A 25,938-nucleotide genomic window follows, 5' to 3' on the forward strand; every position below is an offset into this window, starting at 1 on the left:
CGACCCTGGCTGTAGGCCAAGTCTTTACAGTTTTCCTCGATTGCCCTTGCAAATACGGCTCAGCCCACCCCCGGGGGCAGCTTCTGCTGTCTTCTCACAGATGCCAGCCCCGCAGCCCCCCCAGCTGCCAAAACCCGGCCACCCAAACCCAACACACTTCACAGGCAGAAGTCGCCACGGTGCGAAAGGTGTGTTCTCCTGCTGCGCCCACCGTCCGTCCACAACAAACTCGGTTTATTTATTAGAATATGAACTGCACCCGTAGTGATTGTTGCAATAAAATTCTAAACCCCCATCTATTTACTATATACTATTTAGGGTATATTACATATTTCATGCTTCTTAGAACACTAGTTTTCTTTGACTTTTTGTAGTTTATATTTTTCCATGATCAGTATCTCTAAATACTTACATTGTAACTAAGTTTCTTCTCCCCCATTCAATCTTTAGTTTATCTCGGTAGATTTACTTAGTTTTAGCAGAATTCCAGCTTCACTGGTTGCTTTTCTTTGCTCTCAGTGTTTGTCCACGCTCCTGCTTGCTACAAAGCTGTGGTAAACCCAAATGGAAGGTGAGGAATTACTTCTCGACCTGATTTAATCTGCCCACGTTGGTCACACTGAGTGACCACACCTTTGTCTGGTAGAAATACAGCAACAAGGTATTTTTTCAAATCAAGTTGTGCCAAGAAGACAACCACTGCATGGCTGTACAACGTATTTTTATTTTTTCAATGAAATGCCCTAGCGTCATAAAACAGAACACATTTTCTAATCTTGAAGCCAGCAAGATTGGGGAAAAAAAGTAAAATTGAACTTCGTTTTCCTATACATAAATTCCATACTGAGACTACATTCAGAGAGAAAAACCCTAGAATTAAAATGTAAGCAGACATTACTTAGGCAGCCCTCTTCTTAAAAATAAACTGGACATGTCATACAACTCACATACGGTGCTTTGCTAGTACAAGATGCTACAGATAGAATTATTCAAATGCAACTATGCAGCTTTTCTATTACCTAAGACCTTTCAATTTTATTATGTTGAAACACCTTTGTTATTTACTTCACACTTCATTACCATACTACAGAACCATCCCGTCTCCTTTTCCAGTGGCTTGTTTCTCAGAAAGGGAGCCTTCACTGTGGCTTTCTTTGGAAATTCAGTTTCAGATATTAAAAAACACTCAGTTTCAGATATTCAAAATACTCAAAGCATTTCAATATACGTTCGCAACTAGATTAAGCCTCCGTTTTTCAAGTAAGAGTCTCATGAGTTGCTAGTAAACCAATGGAAAGAGCTGGTTAGTATTTACTCCTGTACTCATTTACGAGAATGTAATCCAGACAGCTGTAATGCCTCGTAAATGCCCCCGTCTGTTGGTGAGCTGAGTGTGCACCATCTCATCCCCCACAAGAATTACAGTAACTCAAAGTCTGGGTTCTCACAATATTCATGGGACAGCCCAAAATAACTGTAGAACTTTTTAAACAAACGACACTTTCAAAAAATATTTGCATCTGTTGAACTGCATAATCTCATTTTCAATGAGGTTCTTAGGTCAAAAGTACTATTTCGCTTATTAAACATGGCTTTAAAAATACAGTGTACATAACACTTATGTTACAAATGTCTGAAAAGCATTGGATCAATCAACATTTCAACTCATTGCATTAATAAGGAAAGTAAACAGCAGTACTTTTGGAAAAGTATTCAAGTATTTCCCTGAAATACTATAGAACAAAAAACAGATCCTGAACTTCGTATGACTGTTCTTTAAACAATTATCATTTGCAAGTGCTTTTTTGTCATATAGAGCAGTATGACTAATACTTTGTAGCAGAGATATAGCACAACATTTTGACATTACACAGAACTGGAATGTAAATAATTTCAATAGGAAAAAAAAAATAAATCAGCCATTTATAACAATTTTCAAGTGCTTCAGTAATAAACTGACCAATCACCATGGCTTACACAGAGCAAATACATGAGAGACATGAAACTAATACAAGCTGAATGACAGAAGTGCCAATAAATATACACGAACAGAGAATCATTAGCTGTTCTGACACAAAAAAACCCTCAGATGCGATGAGTTTTAAAGAGAACTACGCAATTAAGAAGAGACAGAAGAGAGCAGGGGCTAACTTCTGATTCTCAAACAGGAATAAATCTGTATGAGAAAAGCAAAACTTAGCCCCAAGCCTACACACAGAACATGTGTGCGCCACAGTACCCAAATCCAAACGCAACTTAAGTAATCACTCCATAGCTACACACGATAGTCTAATGTTTTTTGCTATAAAAACAAATCGGCACAGTGAATTCATGATTTATCAGATGCCAGTTTCTTCCCTTGACTTCACAAAACAAACTATGTTTCACATTTAGTAAAATAAACATTATTTTAAAAACTTTCAATCACCAAATCATATTGTTAAACTTAACATTACAACATCTTATTTTGCAAAGACATTCCAACCTATGTAGTAGAATTTCCACAGAATTGTGTACTGAAAAGGGAAGCTTTTCATTTATTAATTTTAGATGTTTTAAAAAATTTAAAACTTGCTGGTGTTTCAGAAGATATTTGTATTTTCCTTTGCCTGTGCCTTCCTGGTATTATAAGTATCCCTGCGAGTTGCTTGCAAGACATTTCAGTTGCAGTGTGTGGTATTTGGTATCATCCAGTCATAAACCCCTTTACAATCCCAAAAAGCATCATGCAAGCAAGCCTTTATAAATAGAGTATATAGGATAAGGTAAGATCTGTATACAGATGTGCTTTGATTTTTCAAAGTATTTCTAAACTCATTACTTAAAGCCAGGAATGTGTGTTCCAATTGCATTGATAAGTTGCAAGGTATAGTCAGAATTACATAACGAAAGATTTTACTAAAGAAAAAGAAAAGTGAATGACAACACTGTTGTCCAGCATTTAAGCCACATGCAACTACATAACACTCCCAGCAGAAACGTCTTCTCAGATACTGAAAATGTCATTTTCGTATCTGTTATATTCATGATCAATGACAATGGAAAGTTCAATGTTTTATAACATTTAGGTATTATTGCAACACAACTGCTAAATAGCTCTCTACAGAAGCACAGAGAATTTATCAGTTGTCGTGAGTACATATATATATATATATGCCCAATCCTCTCTTTTCTAACATAACTTAGATTACATTGCTCCAAGATATATTGTAATGATTACAATGTTCTTAAAAAAAATAATACAATGCAATCAGATGTCTAAAATTAAACTGAAGCTATCAAAAAAAAGAATCTAAAATTTTAAAATCGTTGTCAATTTGACTAAAATGCATATTTACTCAATTTCCTTGAGCTTTTATTTTTTTCTTCTCCCCATTGGAGGAACAATGTCTATAGTAATTGTTCAACGCTACTCTGGCTGTAGGCAGCTTCATCTTTACAGTTTTCCTCGATTCCCCTTGCAAACAGTTTCATCAACTGGCAGTGAACCCTGAAAAATATGGAAATCAATTAAAAATAATTGAGTCCTACATATTTAATTCTAATAATCCACGAATTTCAAGCAGTTGGACAAAGTTCCTTGCTCCTGGCTACAGAAACCACACTCTCATTCTTGATACAATCCTCCCCTGCAAAGGCGGCTGGATGCGTTTGTGTATCCATCACTCCTCTTACTCCTCTTTCCCACACAAAATGTTCTACAGGCCACTTAGATGAGCTGATCGTACACAATACACAATATTTATAAAAATCACTTTGGACTCCTAAGTGATTATGTTTTAATGGAACACACTTGCATGTAAATATTTTGTATTGGTTTTGGTTCCCTTTGTTCTAGAAATGTCAAACAAAAACATTCAACCAAAACCAACCTCAAAAAAAAAAAGAAAAGAGCCCTTCAAATTTCACAAACCTCTATTCCCTATTAATTTGATTATTTGCACAACTGAAAACTTCTTTCTCCCTATGCCAAGGCTGGAAATAAGACTCTGTGCTGTGTGTCAAAAAAACACAGGGACATACTCAGTATTTCTGCAAGACAAAGATGCTTACTTAAGCTTAATAGGAAAAGCTAGTGCTGAGAGTAATGAGGTATGCCACTTATTTAAAAAGAATCCTCCCAACACCACCTTCACCTTCAGCACTTCAAACACACAATATCAGTCCTTTACAAGTAGGTAGGACTTCAAAGGTAGGGCCATCCATCTATCTCAGAGTGATCATTTACAATACACATGGTTGGAATAGTGTCTGGAAAGGACTCAAAAAAGTAACAAAAAAAAGTTTATTATCAGAAGACTCAAATTTGCTATGTGGAGGCACTTTTTGGGGATGTCTTTATGAGCACCTTTAAAATCATTAAAAGGCTTAATGTTCTCTGGCATATATAGAGAGAAAAAAAGGATCCTTACCTCACTTCAATCACTGAACTGTCCAGAGTTTCTCCATCACAATTCCAGGTGCTATTAGCAATATTACAGCAACAGACCGGATGATCTCTGCAGAACTGGCCAAAACGTTTCTTTCCTATGTCTGTGACATTGCTTTCATTGTCTTCTGAAAGCTTTGATGTAAATTGAAAACTCTTCACCCGATGAACATCTACAAATGAGAAGTCAAACTACAAAGAAAAAAATAAACAAAACAGGCAATTACAATTAGTTAAATATATTTGATGTGTCAAGCAACTCAGCATGCACATTTTGTATTCAAGAAAGTTCGTCCACTTCAATTTTCTAGAGAAGCTTACCTGAGACAGAGGGATTTTTGTTTTTAAAATCTGCACAAGCCAAAAAAACAATAAAGCAAAAGTGGAACCTGACTTTTCACTGGCCCTCTTTAAGGAGCTGCAAGTTTATGGATTATCAGGTAACAGGTTCTGAGATTATGAGTAAATGGGTTATAAAAAATATTTTAAAAACCCTATAAAAATTATTATAACATGGAATCAAAGTTAAAAAGGTTTGGACTGGATCCTTGTACCATCCTCAGGACCTGTTCAACTACAGCCCTTAAGACATACAGGTTTTTCTGAAAGCCTTCTGCTTCTGCATTTGGAACAATGGCCTGAAGGTGAGGATTCCACGGCAGTGTGGTCACAACACAGGGCTGGGTGTATACAAAAATAAGAATAGAGGGCACTATTATTACATTCTAACAAAATTAATTTTAACTAGTTAATTCAGCTAGAAAAAGGAGGACAATTAAGAGAGCGATCTTCTTCGATTTACGCTATGATATTGTACAAATGCTTTAAAATAGGCTTTGCAAATTAAAGAAATAATCAGATTAGAGGGTGCTCCCACCTGCCTTGAAAGCAACTTAACTGTAACATTAAACATGTAGTAAGCGGTAATAAGTACAGACATGCAATGGAGTATGTCTGTGTGTATCTATGGGAAGGGGATGGCAACGGAGCAAAAGTGGACAAAGAAACATTTTACCCATAAACCAGTCTGTATTAAGGTACGGTCACCCTTTTCTTCCTTTTTCTTTTCACATTTTCTTAAGTTTTCAAACAGGGTTTCTCATTATTATGGTAGATCCTAACCTGAGGTGAAGACAATATGTACAACCCTGCCTTTACACCGCAAAACCAACATATACCAGGGAGAAACGGTGGGAGGGGAATGACCACAGTGGCTATCACAAAAAGCATCAGAGTTGAAGGGACCTCCTAGGCGTTAAGTTCCTTTGGCTTTTAACCATAAACAAACTGTGAAGTTGTCAAACGCTGCACTTGGAAGCCGCGGCTCCTGGATACAAGGAGGCTGACCAAGCAGTGTGCTAGCCCCAACAGCCTAGTGGCAAAACCTGGCATCCACAGCTGCACAGAGCCACCCATGGATGCTCTCCTGTCTCCAGGCTAAGCAGAACCTAGCCTCTTGATAAATGTTGAAGCCAATTTGAAAAGTAGACAGGGAATGCTTCAAATAATCAAAAACAAATCCCTCCCATGAACGGCACCATGAGAGTGAGTGGGAAGGAGAGAAGGGAAGCAGAGGAGACCGAGAAGAGCAGGAAGGAGGGATACAGACACAAACACAATGTCCCAGGGAATGGTAATGAGGAAATACAAGAAAAAAAAAATCTATATTAATTCTTCTACAGAGGAGGAAGAATAGCATCATAAAAAAGTGAGATTTATTATTGCTTTTATAACTAGATATGACATTAGTCCATTGTTAGATAATTTCCAGACCGTGCTAGTAATATCAGGTTGTGACAAATACTAAATGGGTGTATTCACAGCCACAGCTCTGGTTTCAACAGATACTACAATCCAAAGCAGTGATGCATCTTCCCTTGTAGTCTGTCCTAACAGCTACAACATATGCAAGGAATAATTTTGAAGCTGAATGCATAAGCTCATATCCTGGTCACATATATGTATTAAAATTCTGCTAAAAGCCTGCCGTTTAGAATCAAACTGCAGTTCTGGTAACTTGCTTCTAAACTACATTTTTATACAGTTTACAAAAAGTGATTTATTATTCTTCACTACATCTTCTCTCTTAGCTACATTATACTGCTGTGAGCAGTTTTTCATGACGAATACATGGGGACACAGTTGTGATAAAATCGCTTTAAATATTGTCCAAACAGCAAATATATGGAATGTGTTATGACACAGAATTCAATTAGCAGAAGTGGAATTTTGTTAGAACATTATGGACAAAGACTTGACTTAGCTAAAAGGATTCTTTTTTCTTTTTAGTGGTACTAAAGATTATGTCACCCAAAATGCATAAACTTTTTTTTTTTTTTAAAACCTGCTTCGTAGATATTCTTTTTGCCATGTGAGAATATCAATATCTACAACTCTAGACTGAATCCTCTTGAGAATTCACTGTCAAAGGGAATACACACCTGATCATCTTGGTTTGTATGTCTGACAAGGTACCGTAGAAAATCGAATCTGGAGCATTTACGAACTAGAATGAGGTCAGCTGAGCCATCTGCCAGATGAGCTGCTGGTGAAAGACCTTTTGGACTTCGTGGACAGGCACAGCTCATATTTACTGCATTGATGGCTAGAAATTTCCCTTTAATAACCTTCCATTCTTCATCTTCTGAAACACATCAATAAAGGCATGGTGATAGGTTATTATTTGGTCTACTCACAAGAACACTAACAGTTGACAACTTTTACTGGCCATATTCATGCACTGTCAATACATATCTAAAATAAACTGCATTAAAAAAAATATTTATATTTCATATACTAACAGAGAAGGTTGCTTTCTCCCTTCACAGCCTGATTATCTACTAAAACTGCACACTATTTCTGACATGTGCCTGTCAAATTCAGGATCAATGCTATTTGGGAAACCCCACAAAGCGTTAGCCAGGGACAAGACAGAGGCAAGTTACAACTCTTGTAGCGTGAAAGTTCAGGGGGACTTTCAACTTTAAAAAAAAAAAAAATTATTATTGCTCTTCAACATGTTAATCTTAGCTAAACAGCGATGCAAAACAGTGGTTTAAAATTTGGTTTCTAAATCAATATTCCTCTTCTGCCTAAATGCCAAAACTATATTAAAAAAAAAAAAAAGACAGAAAGGGAAGAGATGACTCAGGGTTCAGCAAGGACCAGCAGGCAGCAGATCAGGAGTCTGTTTCCACCCCACGCCCCTCAAAATGGGGGCTCAGATATTTGAAATGAACAACTGCACAGCAGTAATGAATGCAGAGTAGTCTGTGGAGATACACGTGGTTCTAAGACTGGAGTTCAGGAGTGAAGCGCCATTGTTGATGATGAGGGGTAAAATTAAAGAATGAACAAAAAAATGATAAAGTTTGTTTATATAAGCTTGTTAACGTTTGATCATAAACCATGGCAAGACAGACGTTTTGAGGCATATTAGCTTGTATGGACTTAGAAATCTAACATTATTCAGTTCCCCATGTTTGGGTTAACTTATAGTTATTTTCAAGGTGCTTCTTTGATAGACTTTAGATGACATTTATGCTATATATTTCATGTCCTGAAATTCTGATATTCTTTACTGTCTTAGTTTTAGAAACTTCACATTTACTTTAGACAATCATTACTACAATTCTCTAGGTAATTTTGGACCTAACATCTATGATGCATTCATTTTGGATTGACCTCTTCCAAGCTTTATACAGCAGAAAAAATAAGAAAAAAAACTATGAAAAAAAATATTTTTGAAAGTATTTTGTAGTTGTTCTTTGTTCTTACTAACTACTCTTTAGTAACAGAACCAAAAAAAAAAAAAAACCACAAAAACAGGCTTCCAGGAAAAACAGAGTAGGATTATAATGTGACAAAAGACTTAAAGAACATTAAAAATTTTATTCTTTTTCCATCTAAACTGTCCTCTCTATCTCCTGACAAACAAATCAGTAATAACAAGAAAAAATGCAGGTCTTAAATTCAATATTTTTGTATCATTTGCCTGACTGGTTTTAGTATTGCTTGCTTTAATGCCGATCTTTTAATGCTGCTTTCAAACAGGACATTACAGAAAGAAATAACTTAAATCAGATTCAAAACGTGTATCATAAGAGCGATGAGAAAGACTTAAATGTCAGACTACAGAATGAATGTGTTCAGGCTGCAGGCAAATAATGGGGCCCTGCTCTGAGATTAAGGTAACTGAACAGAAGAACTACTGGAACTGGACATATCTGTGTCCGGAAGTGTAAAGGAAAATTTACAATATTTACAAGAAAACCAGGTGTTTTCTGAGATACACACAAAATGAAAACACCACCATTTACTGGTAAATGCTGTTGTTGTTTAGCTGAGAAACATTAATCATTTAGACTATAGTGCATCCAGATACGTGTTAACATTAGAAGTATGCTCACTGTAATAAATAAGTCTCAAATTACTTAAAGTAGAATGCTTATATGTGTTACTGTAATCGATTGTTTTCACCTGGTGGAAAAGTATAGTTCAGCATAAATTTCAGCATGTTACTCAAGAAAAGCTTCACTGTTCAAGTAGCAACAAAGTCAGGGTATTTATCACATTTTAAATGACCAACTGTTTTCACACCCATTCTGCAGGGTGCATCACTGTAATAGCACAAATTATTTGCCCACAATAACTTCCATACAATAGAGCAATCATAAGCAGGGAGGGCATAAACAGCACTCATTTCAGCTGTCTATTGTGTATATATACTGCAAGTTACTGAAATCAGCATAAAGCACCAACACTCAAAATTTACTCAGCACACGCACATAGAATTCTGCACCACACAAAGAAATATGTTCAGTTACAGTCAACACAAACATCCTTCTAAACTTGTCTGAATTGCACTCAAACCAAGCAGGCACAACGGAAGAGTCAGCCAATACGCTCTGCCAAGTAAAAAGCTTATCTGAGGCGGTGATTTAAAATCCTTTCTATTGCAAATCAAGAGTAGCTGATTTTTATTGTTTGCTTACCAGTACTGCATGGAGGAGAGATCGAACTACAAAGAAAGCCAGCTACCAGAAGTGAAATGGATTTAAGTAAACAATACCCTACATAAACAGCTGCTTAATGTCTTGTGCAATGCTGGCTAAAGCAGTCTTGATTGCTCACTAACCTGTAACTTTCTTCTGCCTTTGCTCCTTTGCTGGATCAAAGCTAACAAAATGTCAGATTTGAAAAAAACAACCAACAACAAAAAACAACCCTAACCCCCACCAAAACACAAAAAAAAAACCCCAAACAAACAAAATATCAAACAAACCCCCCCACAAACAAAATAAAAAAGGTTGGCAATTTCTAACTACAGTTATTTCTCAAAAAGACAGTTTAGCTATCATATTTAGCTCCTAAGAAAATATTATGTAAAGCAATTTCTTTAGCTGAATCTGGGCATAAACTAAAACAACTCAAGAAATACTCCAATCTGGCCATCTGTTGACTATATCAAAGATGTGAAAGCAGTAGCTGGGACAAAAGCACTATGGAGAAGCATGTGTAACAGGAATTCAAGTTGGCATAGAAATCTATATACAGTCTTTATGCTACAAATGAATTTCTATACTATGATGATACTCTTTTTGCTAACAAATGGCTAGAGCCTGGCACAGACACTGTGCAAAATAGCTGCAATTATAAAATAATCTAGGTCATAATGTTTGTGTCAAGAAAATTAAGGTTTTATGCACTGGGCTTTACAAGGAAAATAAGAAAAAAAAAAAAAGAGTAAAAGCAGAAACAAGCACCAGTGGAAGGCTGCCTGCAGTTTAAGAGGGGTTTATCCAAGTCGATGAACTGAGACCAGAGGCGAAACTCGGCCAACTGAATCTGCACATCTTACTCCAGCAAGGCCACAAGTCTATCAATATAGCACCGGGACACCCCAAGGCAATCCAGGGGGATTCACGCAAGAGGGTGACACAGCCAGCCCAGCTGAAGTGCCTCTACGCGAATGCATGCAGCTTCGGCAATAAACAGGATGAATTAAGGGCCGCTATGCTGCTGGAAAGCCATGACATAGTGGCCATTACTGAAACTTGGTGGGATGATTCCCATGACTGGAATGTAGGGGTAGATGGATAGAAGCTCTTTAGGAAGGACAGGCAGGGGAGGAGGGGAGGAGGTGTTGCCCTCTACATCAGTGACCAGCTAGAATCAATGCAGCTCCACATGGGGAAGGACGAGGAGCTGGTTGAGAGCGTATGAGTTAAGATTAAAGGGAAGACAGGGGAAGGTGAAGTTACAGCAGGGGTCTGCTACAGGCCACCTGACCGGCAGAGCCAAGCAGATGAGGCCCTCCATAGGCAGACAGAAGTGGCTTCACGATCACAGGCCCTGGTCCTCAATGGGGGATTTCAACCACCCTGACATCTGCTGGAGGGACAACACAGCAAGGCACCAGCAATCCAGGATGTTCCTGGAATGCATAGATGACAACTTCCTCCTCCAAATGGTAGAGGAACCAACAAGAAACGGTGCTATGCTGGACCTTGTTCTCACCAACGGGGAAGGGCTGGTGACCAACGTGAGGCTCAGGGATAACCTTGGCTGCAGTGACCACAAAGCAATAGAATTTAAGATCCTCAGGGCAACTAGGAGGATATATTCCAAGCTTATGACCCTGGATTTTAGGCATGTAGACTGTGGTCGCTTCAGGGATCTGCTGGACAAAGTGCCACGCGACAAAGCTCTAGAGGGAAGGGGGGCCCAGGACAGCTGGTCAGTATTCAAGGGTCACCTTCTCCGTGTCCAGGAGCAAACTATACCGACAAAGAGGAAGGCAGGAAAGAATGCTAGGAGACCTGCCTGGATGAACAGGGAGCTCCTGGACACACTGTCACACAAAAAGAAACTTTATAAGGAGGGGAAGAAAGGACAGCTGGAATGGGGGGCACATAAGGAAGCTGTCTGAACTGCAAGAGACCTGGTGAGAAAAGCTAAAGCTCAGTTAGAATTAAATCTAGCCAAGGAGATCAAGGGAAACAGCAAAAATATCTATAGGTACATTAATGGTAAGAAGAATTCTAGGGAGGGTGTTGCCCCCCTCAGAAAGGAAACGGGGGAGCTGGTGACAAGTGATATAGAGAAGGCCGAGGTTCTCAATGACTTCTTTTCCTCAGTCTTCACTGGCAAGGGCTCCACCCACACTCCCCGAGTCACGGAAGACAATGGCAGGGGTTGGACAGAACTGCCCATCGTAAGTGAAGATCCGGTTTGTGACCATCTGATGAACCTGAAAGTGAACAAGTCCATGGGACCCGATAGGATACACCCAGGGGTACTGATGGAACTGGTGGATGAGGTTGCTAAACCGCTCTCTATTATATTCCAAAAGTCGTATCAGTCTGGTGAAGTCCCCACTGACTGGAAAAGGGGAAACATAATCCCCATTTTCAAAAAGGGAAAGAAGGAGGAACCAGGGAACTATAGGCCAGGCAGTCTCACCTCCGTGCCTGGTAAGATTATGGAGCAGATCCTCCTGGAGGCACTGCTGAGGCAGAAGAATAATGAAGAGGTGATTGGGTACAATCAACACAGCTTCACCAAGGGCAAATCGTGCCTGACAAACCTTGTGGCCTTCTATGAGAAGGTCACAACATCAACAGACAAGGGGAGAGCAACTGATGTCATTTACCTGGACCTGAGCAAAGCCTTTGACACTGTCCCGCATGACATCCTGGTCTCCAAGCTGATAAAATATGGGATTGATGGACTGACAATTCAGTGGATAGAGAACTGGCTTGACGGACACACCCAAAGAGTGGCTGTCAATGGGTCCATGTCCAAGTGGAGTCCCTCGAGGATCACTACTGGGACCGGTCTTGTTTAATATCTTCATCAGCGACATGGACAGTGGCATAGAGTGCACCCTCAGCAAGTTTGCCAACGACACCAAGCTGTGTGGGGCAGCTGACACGCTGGAGGGAAGGGATGCCATCCAGAGGGACCTTGACAGGCTGGAGAGGTGGGCCCATGCCAACCTCATGAAGTTCAACAAGACCAAGTGCAAGGTCCTCCATCTGGGTCGGGGCAATCCCAAGCACCGATATAGGCTGGGCAGTGACTGGCTTGAGAGCAGCCCTGAAGAAAAGGACTTGGGGGTGCTGATAGACGAGAGGCTCAACATGAGCCGCCAGTGTGCACTTGAAGCCCAGAAAGCCAATCGTATCCTGGGCTGCATCAGGAGAAGCGTGGCCAGCAGGTCAAGGGAGGTGATTCTCCCCCTCTACTCCACTCTCGTGAGACCCCACCTGGAGTACTGTATCCAATTCTGGAGCCCCTACTACAAGAGAGATATGGACGTGCTGGAACATGTCCAGAGAAGGGCCACAAGGATGATCAGAGGGCTGGAGCACCTCTCCTATGACGACAGACTGACAGAGTAGGGGTTGTTCAGTCTGGAGAAAAGAAGGCTCCGAGGAGACCTTATAGTGGCCCATGAGTAACTTAAGGGGGCCTACAAGAAAGCTGGTGAGGGAATTTTTAGGATGTCGGGTAATGGTAGGACTAGAGGGAATGGATTAAAAATAGAGATGGGACGATTCAGACTGGACGTTGGGAAGTAGTTCTTCACCATGAGGGTGGTGAGACACTGGAACAGGTTGCCCAGAGAGGTGGTGGAGGCCCTGTCCCTGGAAGATTTTAAGGCCAGGCTGGACGGGCTCTGAGCAACCTGATCTAGTGGGAGGTGTCCCTGCCCATGGCAGGGGGGTTGGAACTAGATGATCTTTAAGGTCCCTTCCAACCCTAACAATTCTACAATTCTATAATATCAGTCCTTCCCATTAAGGCACAGTAGTCAGACATAAAGAGATACAGCTAGGAGGATGACTGCACAGAATCCAGTATATTGAGAGTTGTTTTAACAGAGGAAGGAAAAGCTATGCCCATAAAAAAATCCATGGAAGTGTGCACAGGAGTTGGAATGGGGGGAAAAAGGAGAGTAAGGATAGCATACTAGAGAAATCTTATTTATTATTTATACTGAGTACCAGTGGGGTACTGTACAGAAATACTTAAGCCCATGGTGCGGTTTAACCCCAATGGCAACTCGGACCACACAGCCATTCACTCACTTCCTTTCACCCCTGGCTCCCAGAGTAGGATAGTGAGAAAAGAGAGGGAGAAAAAAGGAAAAAACTCGTGGGTTGAGATAAAGACAGTTTAATAGAACAGTAATGGAGGAGAAAAACAAATAACAGCAAAAGAATACACAAAATAAGTGATGCAACACAATTGCTGTCACCACCTGATGATGGATCACCCAAGCCCATCCCTAGCATCGACTGCAGATCCCTGCCCCACAGCCGACCCCCATTATTTATATACTGCACGTGACATCTATGGTATGGAATATTCCTTTGTCCCGGCCAGCTTGTCCTGTCTATGCTCCCTCTCAGCTTCTATGGGAAGCTGAAAAAGCCCTTGACTTAATATTAATAGCAACAACTAAAAAAATATGTTATCAACATTATTCTCATACTAAATCCAAAACACAGCAGCTACTAGGAAGAAAATTAACTCTATCCCAGCTGAAACCAGGACAGTCTACTAGTTTGGTTATTAGCTGTCCAAGTTCACTGCCTCACATTTATTTAATGAACAGCTTTACATAGGATGACTTTTGGGCACAAATTTTTAATCCTGATCTATTCTAAAAGTTATCTTAATGAACTGCTTCCTTCTATACCACCTCACAGTTTATCACTTAAGTCCTCACAAAAGGAAGAGTCCTAGCTCACAAAATATATCTTTCTTAAAGAAAAGAAACATAACACATTGAAATACACAAGTAATTAGTATAATTTTATCAGAAATTTCTGAGGTCTGGGTGGAGGAGACACCTTACATCTTTTTCACATATTTACATGTATTTTCCTTAAAATAAAGAAACAATGGATTATATAGTAATTCGTGTTTAAAAAAACCAAAACACACACACACTTGACCTGATATATTCTGAAAAAACAGTATTTTGTATAATATTACACCATCTTACTGTTTATGACAAATTACCTTCGTGTTTTAATCCGCTTTCCTTCTGCTGTTCTGCCAGCTGTTGCTCACTTCTCTTGCAAATGTAACATCTGAAAACAAAAATACCATTCACTTCCTGAAAACAAAGCTATTATGCAGTTTAACTTTTGTTTTACCCAATCATTACAGGACCTTTCTCCACCACAAGATGCGGCACGGCACTGACAACTCTGATGTGGCATGAATCACAATAGCCCTGCAGGCAGTGTAGTTTCTTAAGTACAGTGCTGAAGATTACTCGATGTCAAAAACAGCATCACAGAACCACAAGATCACATTGGTTGGAAGGGACCTCTGATGTGGTCCAAACCTCTGCTCAGGGCAGGTCTTATACGATCAGTGTCTTGTTCAATCAAGTTTTGAATATCTGCAAGGGTACAACACCTCTGGGCAACCTGTTCCAATATTTGACTGCTACAACAGTGAAAGACATTGACATACTGGAGGCAGTCCATCTCATAAGTGCTGAGTACAGGGGAAGAATCACTTCTCCTGACCTGTTCACTTCTTTTTTTGATAAGAAAACCCAACATACGGTTGGCCTTTCTGGCTGCAAGGACACACTGCTGACTCAAGTACAGCTGTTGTCCACCAGGATCCCAAAGTTCTTTTCAGCAGAGGCACCTTCCAGTCAGTACTGTTGTATGAGATTATTCCACCCCAAGTACATGATGTTTCCCTCTGCTGAACTTCGGGAGGTTCTTCAGCTCACCAAGGTCCCTCTTAATAGCAGCCCTGACTTTCAACATGTAATCCACTCCACCCAATCTGGTATCATCCACAAAACTGCTGAGAGCACACTCTCTGTCACTGTCCTGGTCATTAATAAAGATGTATTAGCCCCAGTATTCATCCCTGAGGGACATCTTGGTACTCACAACCTATCTAAGTAGTCTAGACAGTTTTCCAGCCATCCACTTACCCAGTCCACACCTCATCAATTTGTTTTTAAGAATACTACGGGACACAGTACCAAAGGCCTTGCTAAAAATCAAGGTATGTAACACCTACTGTTTCCCTCTCATCCACAGGACTAGCAACCTGTAAGGCCTGGGGGGAGACTACATCAGTGAAAACTGGGGCAAAAGAGCAATTTTCCAGCCTCTTCTGTATTTTTTTTTTTTTTTTTAATGATTGGTATACTTGTATCATTCCTTCATAAGAAGCAACACCCTTCACATCCCCCACTGACTTCAACTCCACCTGAGCTTTGGCTTTCTCGGCTCCATCCCTGAACATTTAGGCAACATCTCTGTGTTCTTCCAAAGTAACCCATTCCACTTCCACCTTCTCTTTACCTCTCAGATCCTTGCCCATCCACGCTGGATTTCTATCATGCTTACTCAAGCTTCTGCATATCAGAATGGGCTGTTCTTGTGCTTTGAGGAGCTACCAACCAACTCTCCTGAGCCTCTTTGTCCTCCAGGGCAGTCTCCCATGGAATCTTGCCAAGATTCCTGAATAAACCAAAATATGCTCTCCTAAAGTACAGAGCTGCAATTCTACTTTTTGTCTTGCTTACTTCTCTCAGGATTTTAAACTCTATAATCTCACAGTCACCGCTGCCAAGCCTCCCTTCAACCATCACACCCCCCACTTTCCTGCATGATCACTGTCATCACCGCACTCTGGGATTCTCCTGAATTGCTTGTGCCCAGCCCTATTGCCCTTCCAGCAATTATCAGGATGTATAAAATCCCCCATGAGGCATCAGGCACTCTTTACTCCCTAAGACCTGGATGACAGCTTTCTCCCTCTGGAGCTTCCCCTGCATCAAAGCACCTGATGGATCAGGACAGTTTCTCCAGGGAGTACTGGAGACCGTGATCCATAGCATGTCACAGCACTGTTATTACAGTCCAGTCTCAACAAGTTCCAGATAGTTTCTGGCCAAAGTTTCTGGCTCCTTTGTATCCTGCTGCGCTGTTTGCTGCTGTGACAGCTACTATATCTCTGATAGCTACACTCATATATGAAGAACAACAATAAACCCTAGCATAACTTCAAGCAGGTGAAAGCAAAAAGAAAGGAAGGAACACTTGGAGATTAAGGTAGGACCCCTTGATTGGAGAAACAAGTGAAGAATATCACACAGAATTTATACTGCACAGTAGCAGTTTATAAAAAAAAGGATAAATAGGCTGATTCCAGAGAGGACCTATCCTCAGGACAAGCCATGCCAGCTGTTGTCATGGCACTAAAGCAATTCCTAAAATTGATAGACCCAATTACAATGTGAACATTCGAGAATTTTTGAATAATTATTTCCATTTGTGGAAGCTATGGGGCATCCAGAGTTTTCATTTATTAGCAGTACCACAGCACAGTGTTACTTGTGTGTGCTGTTATACTTTGCTTCAATTAAAATTGTGGGAGGGAGAGACCAGTTAACAAAATTTTATTACATTTTTGTTTACTGACCTGATAAAACGAAGTGTTCTCTTTAATGAGTCAATAAACTTTTTTACAAGCTTGTCTCTTTCAGAGTAAATGTTTTGATATTAAAAACAACACTTCTGTGACCTCTATTTATGTACAGGCCTTTTAAAATAGTTCATGTCAAATATCCAGAGATAAACATTAGCCTACCCTGTTCTGCATCCGTCTTTATCTCGTGGAGATCCCCGTGTGTGTTTTGCTGGTTGAAAAGAAATTGTTCCTTCATAGTAATGATGAGAAAGAAAAGTCTTGAAGCCTACATAAAACAGGTATTAAGCAGCATTAAGACATTATAAATCCACATTGCAAACACCTTTGCATACATCCCTTAATTGTTCCTCTCTTTCCTCCTTCTCTAAGGACTGCAAAACCACAGTTGCTCTCCTCAAGCTCACAGCTCTTTGTGTTAAGATGTTTTAGACTGTAAAGGACAAGGAAATACCACCCCCCTAACTTTTTAACATTTGCCAATAGTGCCATTACTTTGTTTGACATCTTTAAAGCCAACTAAAAATTTTAGCTGTACATCACTGCTGAATCTTAAAATTGGCCTACGCTACTTAAATTCTGCTTCTGTATCTTCTTTCCCTAACACAAGACAAATCAAAGAAGGCAAAAAAAATACTTTCCAGTAGCACAGAAGTTATCCAAATATTAGTTAATTAGGCTAAACCACTCATCTCTCTCTCTAATTAGTGCTGGAAGAACAAAATTAACAATTCATTCCATCAGCTGAATGTCCAAGACAGAGGAGTGACTACATCTCTCTGACTGAAAAGGAACTCAAAATGATTAGCACAGAAAAGACTACTTTTTAGGCAGCTATCACCAGGTGACATATATTCATCACAACTTTGATGAGCACACTGTTAATGTTATCCCCCAAGTTACGGAGCTTTACATAATGTGATCCAACATACTTGGTACTACAAGGAGTTTAAAATCAGGTTCGGTCTGTTTCTGATGTTTAACGGCTTCTGAGAAGCTTGGTTTGGAGAGACCACATCAACTGCTCCAATACATTTACATGCTGACAAAGTAATGTAATAATTACACAAGTTACCTGAGTAATCATATCTCATCGGACCCATCCACCGCTTCTTTTCACTATCTTTTAATATATCTCCATAAAAACCATAACCCAGCAATGATACGTAGTACTTCAAAAACGTGTTGTTATGATGTATAGAAGAGACATCCAGAGGCTGACAGTCACCTATGAAGATTAGAAGTGCAAGGTTCTATTACGGCTTATTTTGTTTGCAGCTGCAAACGTGATAGTAACTTTAGCATTATCAATTTTTTAGCAGTAAAAAATAAGTTATATTATGTCATAACATATACATGTCATGTATACATATATATTTCTTATACATAAAGGGAAAATATTTTTTAATAGTAAATTCATTTAATATTTAAAAAGCATTAAGGACTAAGCGAGAGGAAAGGTTGGTATGCTAAAAATATGTAATGAAGAACTTACACTTGTTTACCATATAGCAGTAGGTGGGGATGTTATAGAAGACATCAATGCGGCATCTGTACATCTACCGGATGCTACTTAATCCTATATGTCATACTATCAGAAGGTAATTCTGATGGAAAGGGGCCTTAGGAGGTTTCTCATCAAACCTTCCACTTAAAGTAGCGTCAGCTATGAGGTCAGATCAGGTTACTCAGGCCTTATCCCGTCAAGTCCTGAAAAATCCCTAAAAACAGGGAGTATACCACCTTGCTGATGTCCTCATAGTGTAAGATTTAGAGTGGTGGTGGGTTTTGGGGGGCCTGGGGAGATGGTTGTGTTTCTTTGCTTGGTGTTTTGTTTGGTTTCTTTTTTTCCTCTTTTCTTCTTTCACTTTACACCCATTGTCTCTCAGCCTGCCACCACAGACTGCTGTGAAGAACCCTTTATGTGAAAAACACTCCTAAAAATAGGAGTGTATATATGCAATTTAATAATCCAGCTAAAAACCTATGATATAGTAAATCCACATTTCTCTCTATTCCTAGTCCAATGGCCTAAACTCTACACATGCTGAACAGATTTTATCATAGATTAATAACAGAGAAATACACGTGTAAACCTTTGCAACGCCAGCTCCTAAAACTGCAACTGTTAAGCACTCAATAACAAGTGATAATGAAATAATCACCATTTGGAAATGCTATCCTTTATGCTTACACAACATCATTATAACTGAAGACTGCCTTGCACAATTTTTCAAATTCAGTATTAAGAAATGGGTGATTGTGATTCTTCAGTTAAGTGGCAGAAAGGATGGACATCACAAATCACAATGCACTGAATATGCCAAGCTGTCTCCTTCAGCCCCTGTGCAGTTCAGGGTCTCCATCACTAGAGGACTTTGAGAAGTGGCAATGTCAGCATCCCTACTGATGACAATATATCAAAAAGTATTTATTGAAGAGGAGTGGTTCTCCTCCCTAGTTTCTCCTCAAATATATGACTTACAGATAGCAAAACCAGGAAATTATCAGCTAATTCCAGTCAAGCAGAAGCCATTCTTCTAACTTAGCATGGTAGCATTGAATTGCACAGGACAATTGGGCAACTAGTATAAAACACTACTATTCAAGTGTACGTGCACTCGTCATAGCTTTCTCTAAGATATATATAGAGAGAGCTCAGCAACTTACACTGCTCATTGTATTTTACTGCTATTTTCAAAAGCTTGCCAGAATGCATGAAAACTTAAGCACCAGATATAAAGTTTCAAGATGTTATGATCCCTTTAAAACAATGAATTACAGTAGAGAAAGCAATTAATTTTAAGCCTCCTGTATTTCAAATCAGACTTAAATCACAGACGCAAACTTTGTATTTCAACTCAGCCATTCTGTTCAAATTATATTTCACAGACATAGAAAGAACTGAATGAAACTATTATTTTTTGCTATTTTAATCATTTCCATAACAAAACAGCAAACTGTGACCACTCACCTACAATAATATGGAGAGCTGATGTTACTGGATCAGAAATGCCAACAGTTGAATAGCATATGCAATCTGTTGATCCTAAAAAACAAAAAAACCTAGAGATTAATCTATATCTTTTCAAAGCAAGTATTATTGGCATGGTCCTCCAAATAAAAGCATTATCTTCCTTTGTCTGTGCCCTTTCTATTCTATGGAATAAAGTAAACACAAGGATACAAGTATTATGATCTAAATTGTAACCTCTTTCCCCCCCACCGATGAGTAGGATTTCTTTCTTTCCGTACAAAGCACAAAGATTTTCACTATATGAGCAATAAATACATAGCAGTTAGTGAAGGGAAATAAGTTAATTTACATGAAAAACTTCAGGATTACATTACAGCTTTTATATCAACTAGGGATGTAGGGGAAGGCAGGCATACACTGATTCTCCTTCGCTTAAGATTTCTTACTCATTAAGATCTCATGAAAATAAATTGATCGGTGCCCTGTTTTCTGGGGGGAAAGTGATCCAAATTCCAGGCTGTCAACATCCCCTCCTCCTTCAGCTGCATCTTGAATCAGAAATTCCTGCTTTGTTCTGTTGCTTGAAAATTAGTAAATACTTGCTTTCAGGAAGTAGTTTATAGATAGGGGAGCAAAGTGGATAGAGATTTGCCTTTACAGTCTAGAGCAAAATACCTACAAGAAGAAAGGCGGGGGGGAAAGCTTTAGGTTTCACCTTTGTTCTGTCTTTGTTACTAACTATCTCCAGGCCCCCGCTCCATCAGTATGCTCACTCAGTATTTTAGGTGCTGTATAGAGACAGGCAATTCTCCCTGATCCCTATAAAAAACATCTAAGGGCTTAATGTAGGGTTCTGATTTCTTCTCTGCAGCAGGGACTTGGAAGTCAGGGCCAGACACAGCAAAGCATTTTTGTTGCAGCACCTAACTCCAAATTTATCTTTCAGTTTCTCCCATCCCTTCCCTGAAAATGAATTCCTTCAAAGTCAAGGCTGGAAATCTGACAACAAAAAATTACTTGGTCTACATATACATTCTCAGATTTGCTACTGATACACTAGAGAGAGTGTAGAGCAGCTCAGATACAGAGTACTTAATTTCTGAGGCCTAATCAAATTCAAATTGAAAACTAAAAATGGAGTAATGACTAATCACTATTTAAAATCTACTTTTGGTTCCTTCTCAATTTGAAGTCAGACAGGATATATGCAGTTAGCAATAGGAGCAAAGAAAATCCTTCTCCCTCCAATTCACTTCTCAGGAAATGGATACCACTTTCCCTGACAGTGAAGGGCATGAGAGAAGCTTCTATCAAGTAAACGCTGTGCGGAAGCCTGACACAGTCAACAAGCAGCAGATCCAGGACCCAATTAAAGAGGGTATCCCAGCACAGCAGTTGTCTGGTACTGGGCTAGCACATTTCAATGACGGTGGCACCATTCCACCATATGTAGACAGCTGAATCCCGAACTAAACATCTGAAATCTCCCAGCTAAAGAAAGCTCTCATCTCAGATATTTTGGTATTAAGAGCCTACTGAAAATACGAAGTGTGTAGAGGGCACATCAATTAGTCTTTGTTAAAATAAGTTTAATTACTTTGCATCTTTATCATAAATTATGTACACTAGAGTGCTGTTTCGTTACCCATTTTCCCCACAGTCTGTTTGTTATTAGGAGGTACCATACAGCCACACAGCTGTTATACAGGCAAGTTCTTCTACGTTCTTTCCCTCCCCAAATTTAAACACTGTAATTTTTAAAATACATACATTTAATGATTTAAAAATTATCAAGGAAATCCTTCCTTTTAATTAATCACAAGGAGAAATGATCAAGATATGATTTTAAAATATTAAAGAGAATGTGCTCCCCATGAAACACTTTTGCTAAAGCAAGATTAAAGAAACCGAAGTGATGGACTGCACTACATAGAATACAGTACGGCTAAATCACCAGATTTTCGCTCTGCATGCAGATATTGCTGGATATTAGAGAGTAGACAAGTGATGCAGACAGGTGCATAGAACCACCAAAGTAATAAGCAAAACCAGGTGATTTACTGGTTGTATGGAAGAATTAATGACATTAATTCTAGCACTTTTTTTTTTAATTATTATTATTGTGATTTTTTTTGTTGTTCCACAGAATCAATCATCTGAAAAATGATTAGACTACCAGCTTACAAGTAAGTTTTCTTAAACCAAAACACACGCATGCTGTGGGCTACAAGTATTAATTTTTGTGCTTTTATTGATGGAATAAACTAAACAAATTCTAAAGAACTGGAAGCACTAAACTAAGCAGATGACAGAACCAACAGTCAGCTACATGTTGATCCTACAGAAAAGAGTGAATTTAATAAAGAAATGGAAATACTCTTCGTGGTCATGAGCATTGCTCTATGTGAGATACCCTTCACAGGAGCAGGTGCTCCCACAGCACACACAGAATCATCAGAGACAAACTGGCTTGGCAACAGGAGTCTGCACTGCAAAGAGGTAGAGCAACAAGTTCAGTGGGGGTCCCCTGTCTTTATAGCATTTTTGTGAAGTCACAATCCACGCAGTGACCTCATAGACAAAATACCAGGTGAGCCATGCTAATGACAGAGCAACGGCATACTCTTGGCCAAGCAGCATTTAGTATTTTGAAAAATCTAGATGGTGACTTTTATGGGAAGTGATTTTCAAGTGACAGGATCTGACACATTCAAAAGTAAGGGGAGAAGCTACTGTTACAGATGAATGCCTGGGCACACAGTCATGTTCCTACTCAAAGTTTTGTACATCTATCTTTCTGCATCCAGAAATCAAGAAGTCAAGTTTAACATCTGCAGAATGACTGACTGGTTTAAAAAGGGACAGTTCAGAAGGACTTTGTTCTGGGATTTTTTGGCAGATAATCACTTCAGCAGAAGTTCAGTACCACAGTACAACAAAAATGGATTAATATAATAATGGCAAATTTAAGAGATGAAGTTAACATCACATGGAAAAGTAATCTTGACTTAGTTGTCTTCATAGCAGCCCCACCATATTAAATGCAGTACTTAGCTCTAAGACTGTCATTTCCAGAAGTATAATGGATTTAAAATGCTGAAGGAGGAACACAAAGCACTGCACGTCAGATTTCAAACTGGACATACTGAACCTTGAAATGAGATGCTAACTAAACTGCAAAGATCATTAAATATTACAAATGTTGTAACAGAGAAGGCTGCAGACACATCACTTGGAGTCATTTTAAGAAATAATTAGACAGCTTTCTATGCTATGCTTTAACACATTTTCAAAGAGAAATTTTACAGCCTAGATGACAGCAGTGTAAGAGTCCAGTCACACTTCATGATTTTACTTGCATCTGGTTTTTAAGTTTGTGAATTAATCTTCCACCATTTTTCTATACTACCTTCACATAAGAAGCCTGTGCTGTCTTTAGCATTCTGCATTTCTACAGCTATACATCGACACACTGATTACAATCATACTGCATGCTTCAATCCTAGACATTACAGAGTTCATACCTTGACCTCAACAAAAGCAAGAGGGATCTGGATACACCAGAACCCTAAATTGCTATAGCAATTAATACTTTGTATCTACATTTTGCTCACTCTTCCCTAGCACTTGGAAGATTTTTCTCCTATCCCCAGGGTAGGATGACAAACTTGGGTTTTGGAAGAATGAATGCATTAATTTTATGCCACAGCACAGAGTGAAGTAGGATTGGTTTTTTCTACCTGCTGAGATCTTAAGAGTATTTAATCTAAGCTGTTCTTTTACTAAAGAGTCCTCTAACAGCAGTTGACAGCTTTGTCCTCCTGTTCTGTGCCAGGTTGAGTAATAAGAATGATTTACTTTGTCTTACTCTAGAGGATATAATTTTAATACTAAAACATGTGGACAAAACCTCAGTGCCACTTGTTGTAAGAGAAATGATTCTCTGTTTTTAAGTTCTATGGAGGCATGCTACCACTCTGGATGCAGCAAGAACACATGGCTGAATGTGCTTTTAAGGCTAGATGGCACTAGGAGGAAGTAATAACTAAAGAGACTTGTAGTTACCACATCACGGTGCAAAGCTTCGTCAGGTTGCTACAGCCTCTAAGTGCCCTTAACAGCACATCTGTTTACAACCGCATTCAGTCAATTCACACTGGCAGATTTGGCAACTGGCAGAATGGCTGCTACTACAAGAAACTCAGAAGTTAAAACTGCCATTTCAGCAGAAGCCTTTATTCACATCAATAAAAACCCACAAGTTATTTCATAAAAATGTACCATAAAGCATAAGAATACATGATATTTTTTTAACCAGAAGACACACTAAGGAGAGAGACTGTCTGGAAACAGACAGATTGGTACAAAAAAAGGGGCCAAGAGCAGCCTTGCTGCAGAAAGCTAGAATCATGATTTACAAGTAGCATCCAACATTAAAAAAAAAAACAAAACCAAAAAGAGCCTGTAAAATGGGATTCTGCCTACGAGATAAAGCTAATCACTCAAAAAAGTCATAAAGATGAGAGTGTGCTAGCATTAAATCTCTTTCATTTGTAGTTTCAAACCTTTGTACAATTAAATTGATAGTTTCTGAGCAAAGATTAAGTCTGCTGAATTGAGTGTTAGTTTGAACACAAACACTGTTTAATCACAGTCATAAACCACAACCTGCCATGTTTCTCTTAAGACAGCTTGACATTAGGAACTAAATGATAAAAAAGGCAAAAACACTTATTCAGTGCTGATTCAGTGTCACCTTACCCCAGGCTCCTGTCCTCACTGAATAAAGTGTCTCCATGTACCAGAAGACAAACAGAGCTTGAAAACAAACACTACCCATAGTTTAAGTTCTAAATATCTATTAATGAGTTCGTAGGATTGTAGAAAAAGGTTGGTTATAAAGAACTAAAAAGAGCATCATGGATGAAGTTTTTCTAGATGCATGATTTATATTCCACTATTCCTTTTGACTTGCTATATTTAGTTAAAAAAAAAAAGTATTTTTAAGGATGTCACTTATTTTGGAACAGATTTCTTGTACTAGTCTGGCAACTAGGGGACCTGTTGGGGTCAATACATGGTCAGAGCTCCATTACATCAAGCAAAGATGAGCAGAAAACAGCTTCACCAAGGGCTGGGAAAACAAAACAAACTCTTGCTGCCTTCCTGACCACCCTGCAATGCATGGGTTTGGCTGTTTCATACACAATTTAAGGTCCCTGTGACAGCTAGAAGTGTTAAGAAAGGGTTAAGATTTGATCAGTAAATAAGCACTTTCCCATATTTTCAGTAATATATCATTTTAAACATTGTACGTTATACAAACAGATCAAGATTTTTTTATTTTCTGTACTTCCAAAAACTTAATTAATAGAACTTCATGGCCAGCTTCCTTATACACCATTATAAATAATTTTTGAGGGATCTGAATAACGACTTGGAGAAAATATTTGAATCATAGGACTGATTACAAGGCTGTACCTCATGTTAGTTCAAGGAATAGAGCATGCAGTATACATACAAATAGCAAACAGCTACAATGGACAAAACACAACAAACAAAACACTAAAGTATGTAAGAGAAAAAAGTGACTTGATACATGTTAGCAATATTAAAATATCAGTGAAGATCACAATTTTTGGTTGCAATTGGAAAAAATGCATTAAGAAATTCTTGAAAAAGCAAGGTCAATCTTTCAATTTTAGCATGCGTAGAGTTAATTTCCTAAGGACAAAGAAATAGCTCTTAATATTGAGGTTCTGTTTTTCTTAATTGTATCTTCTTATGGTCACTAACCTCACCAGTAGGCAAAAATCTTCTGAAACCAACCATGTAAGCAAAAACCTGTAGTCCAAGAAATTCTCTCAAATAAGGGAAATGAAGGGTGGAGCACTTCAAATTCTATTCTTAAGTTTATTATACAAACTAATTTTAATACAAAGCTTTAACAAATAAAATCAGAATATATTTAAATATAGTCATTCTGTTATACAGAACCCTTAATATGCTAGCTAACAAGGAGAATGAAAAACCATAAGGGGACACTGAC

General features: G+C 38.9%; 1 protein-coding gene across 2 annotated transcripts in view; it reads right to left on the reverse strand.

Annotated features, from left to right (window-relative positions):
- Positions 1-704: 704 nt before the first annotated feature.
- CERK (ceramide kinase) overlaps positions 705-25,938 on the reverse strand; it is a 42,598-nt gene continuing 17,364 nt past the window's right edge. Inside the window, exons 7-13 of one of the 2 annotated variants that reach the window (XM_074586122.1) lie at positions 19,887-19,961; positions 17,988-18,140; positions 17,075-17,180; positions 14,465-14,535; positions 6,871-7,070; positions 4,413-4,621; positions 705-3,490 (exon numbers count right to left, since the gene is read on the reverse strand). In XM_074586122.1, coding sequence (XP_074442223.1) covers positions 3,391-3,490; positions 4,413-4,621; positions 6,871-7,070; positions 14,465-14,535; positions 17,075-17,180; positions 17,988-18,140; positions 19,887-19,961 — 914 coding nt within the window. In that variant the 3' untranslated portion in view covers positions 705-3,390. Of the gene's footprint in view, positions 3,491-4,412; positions 4,622-6,870; positions 7,074-14,464; positions 14,536-17,074; positions 17,181-17,987; positions 18,141-19,886; positions 19,962-25,938 lie in introns of both variants that reach the window. The other variant, XM_074586022.1, reaches the window with a different exon arrangement.

The sequence above is a fragment of the Larus michahellis genome, chromosome 1 (assembly GCF_964199755.1).
Source record: "Larus michahellis chromosome 1, bLarMic1.1, whole genome shotgun sequence".
In the NCBI taxonomy this organism is placed as follows: domain Eukaryota; kingdom Metazoa; phylum Chordata; class Aves; order Charadriiformes; family Laridae; genus Larus; species Larus michahellis.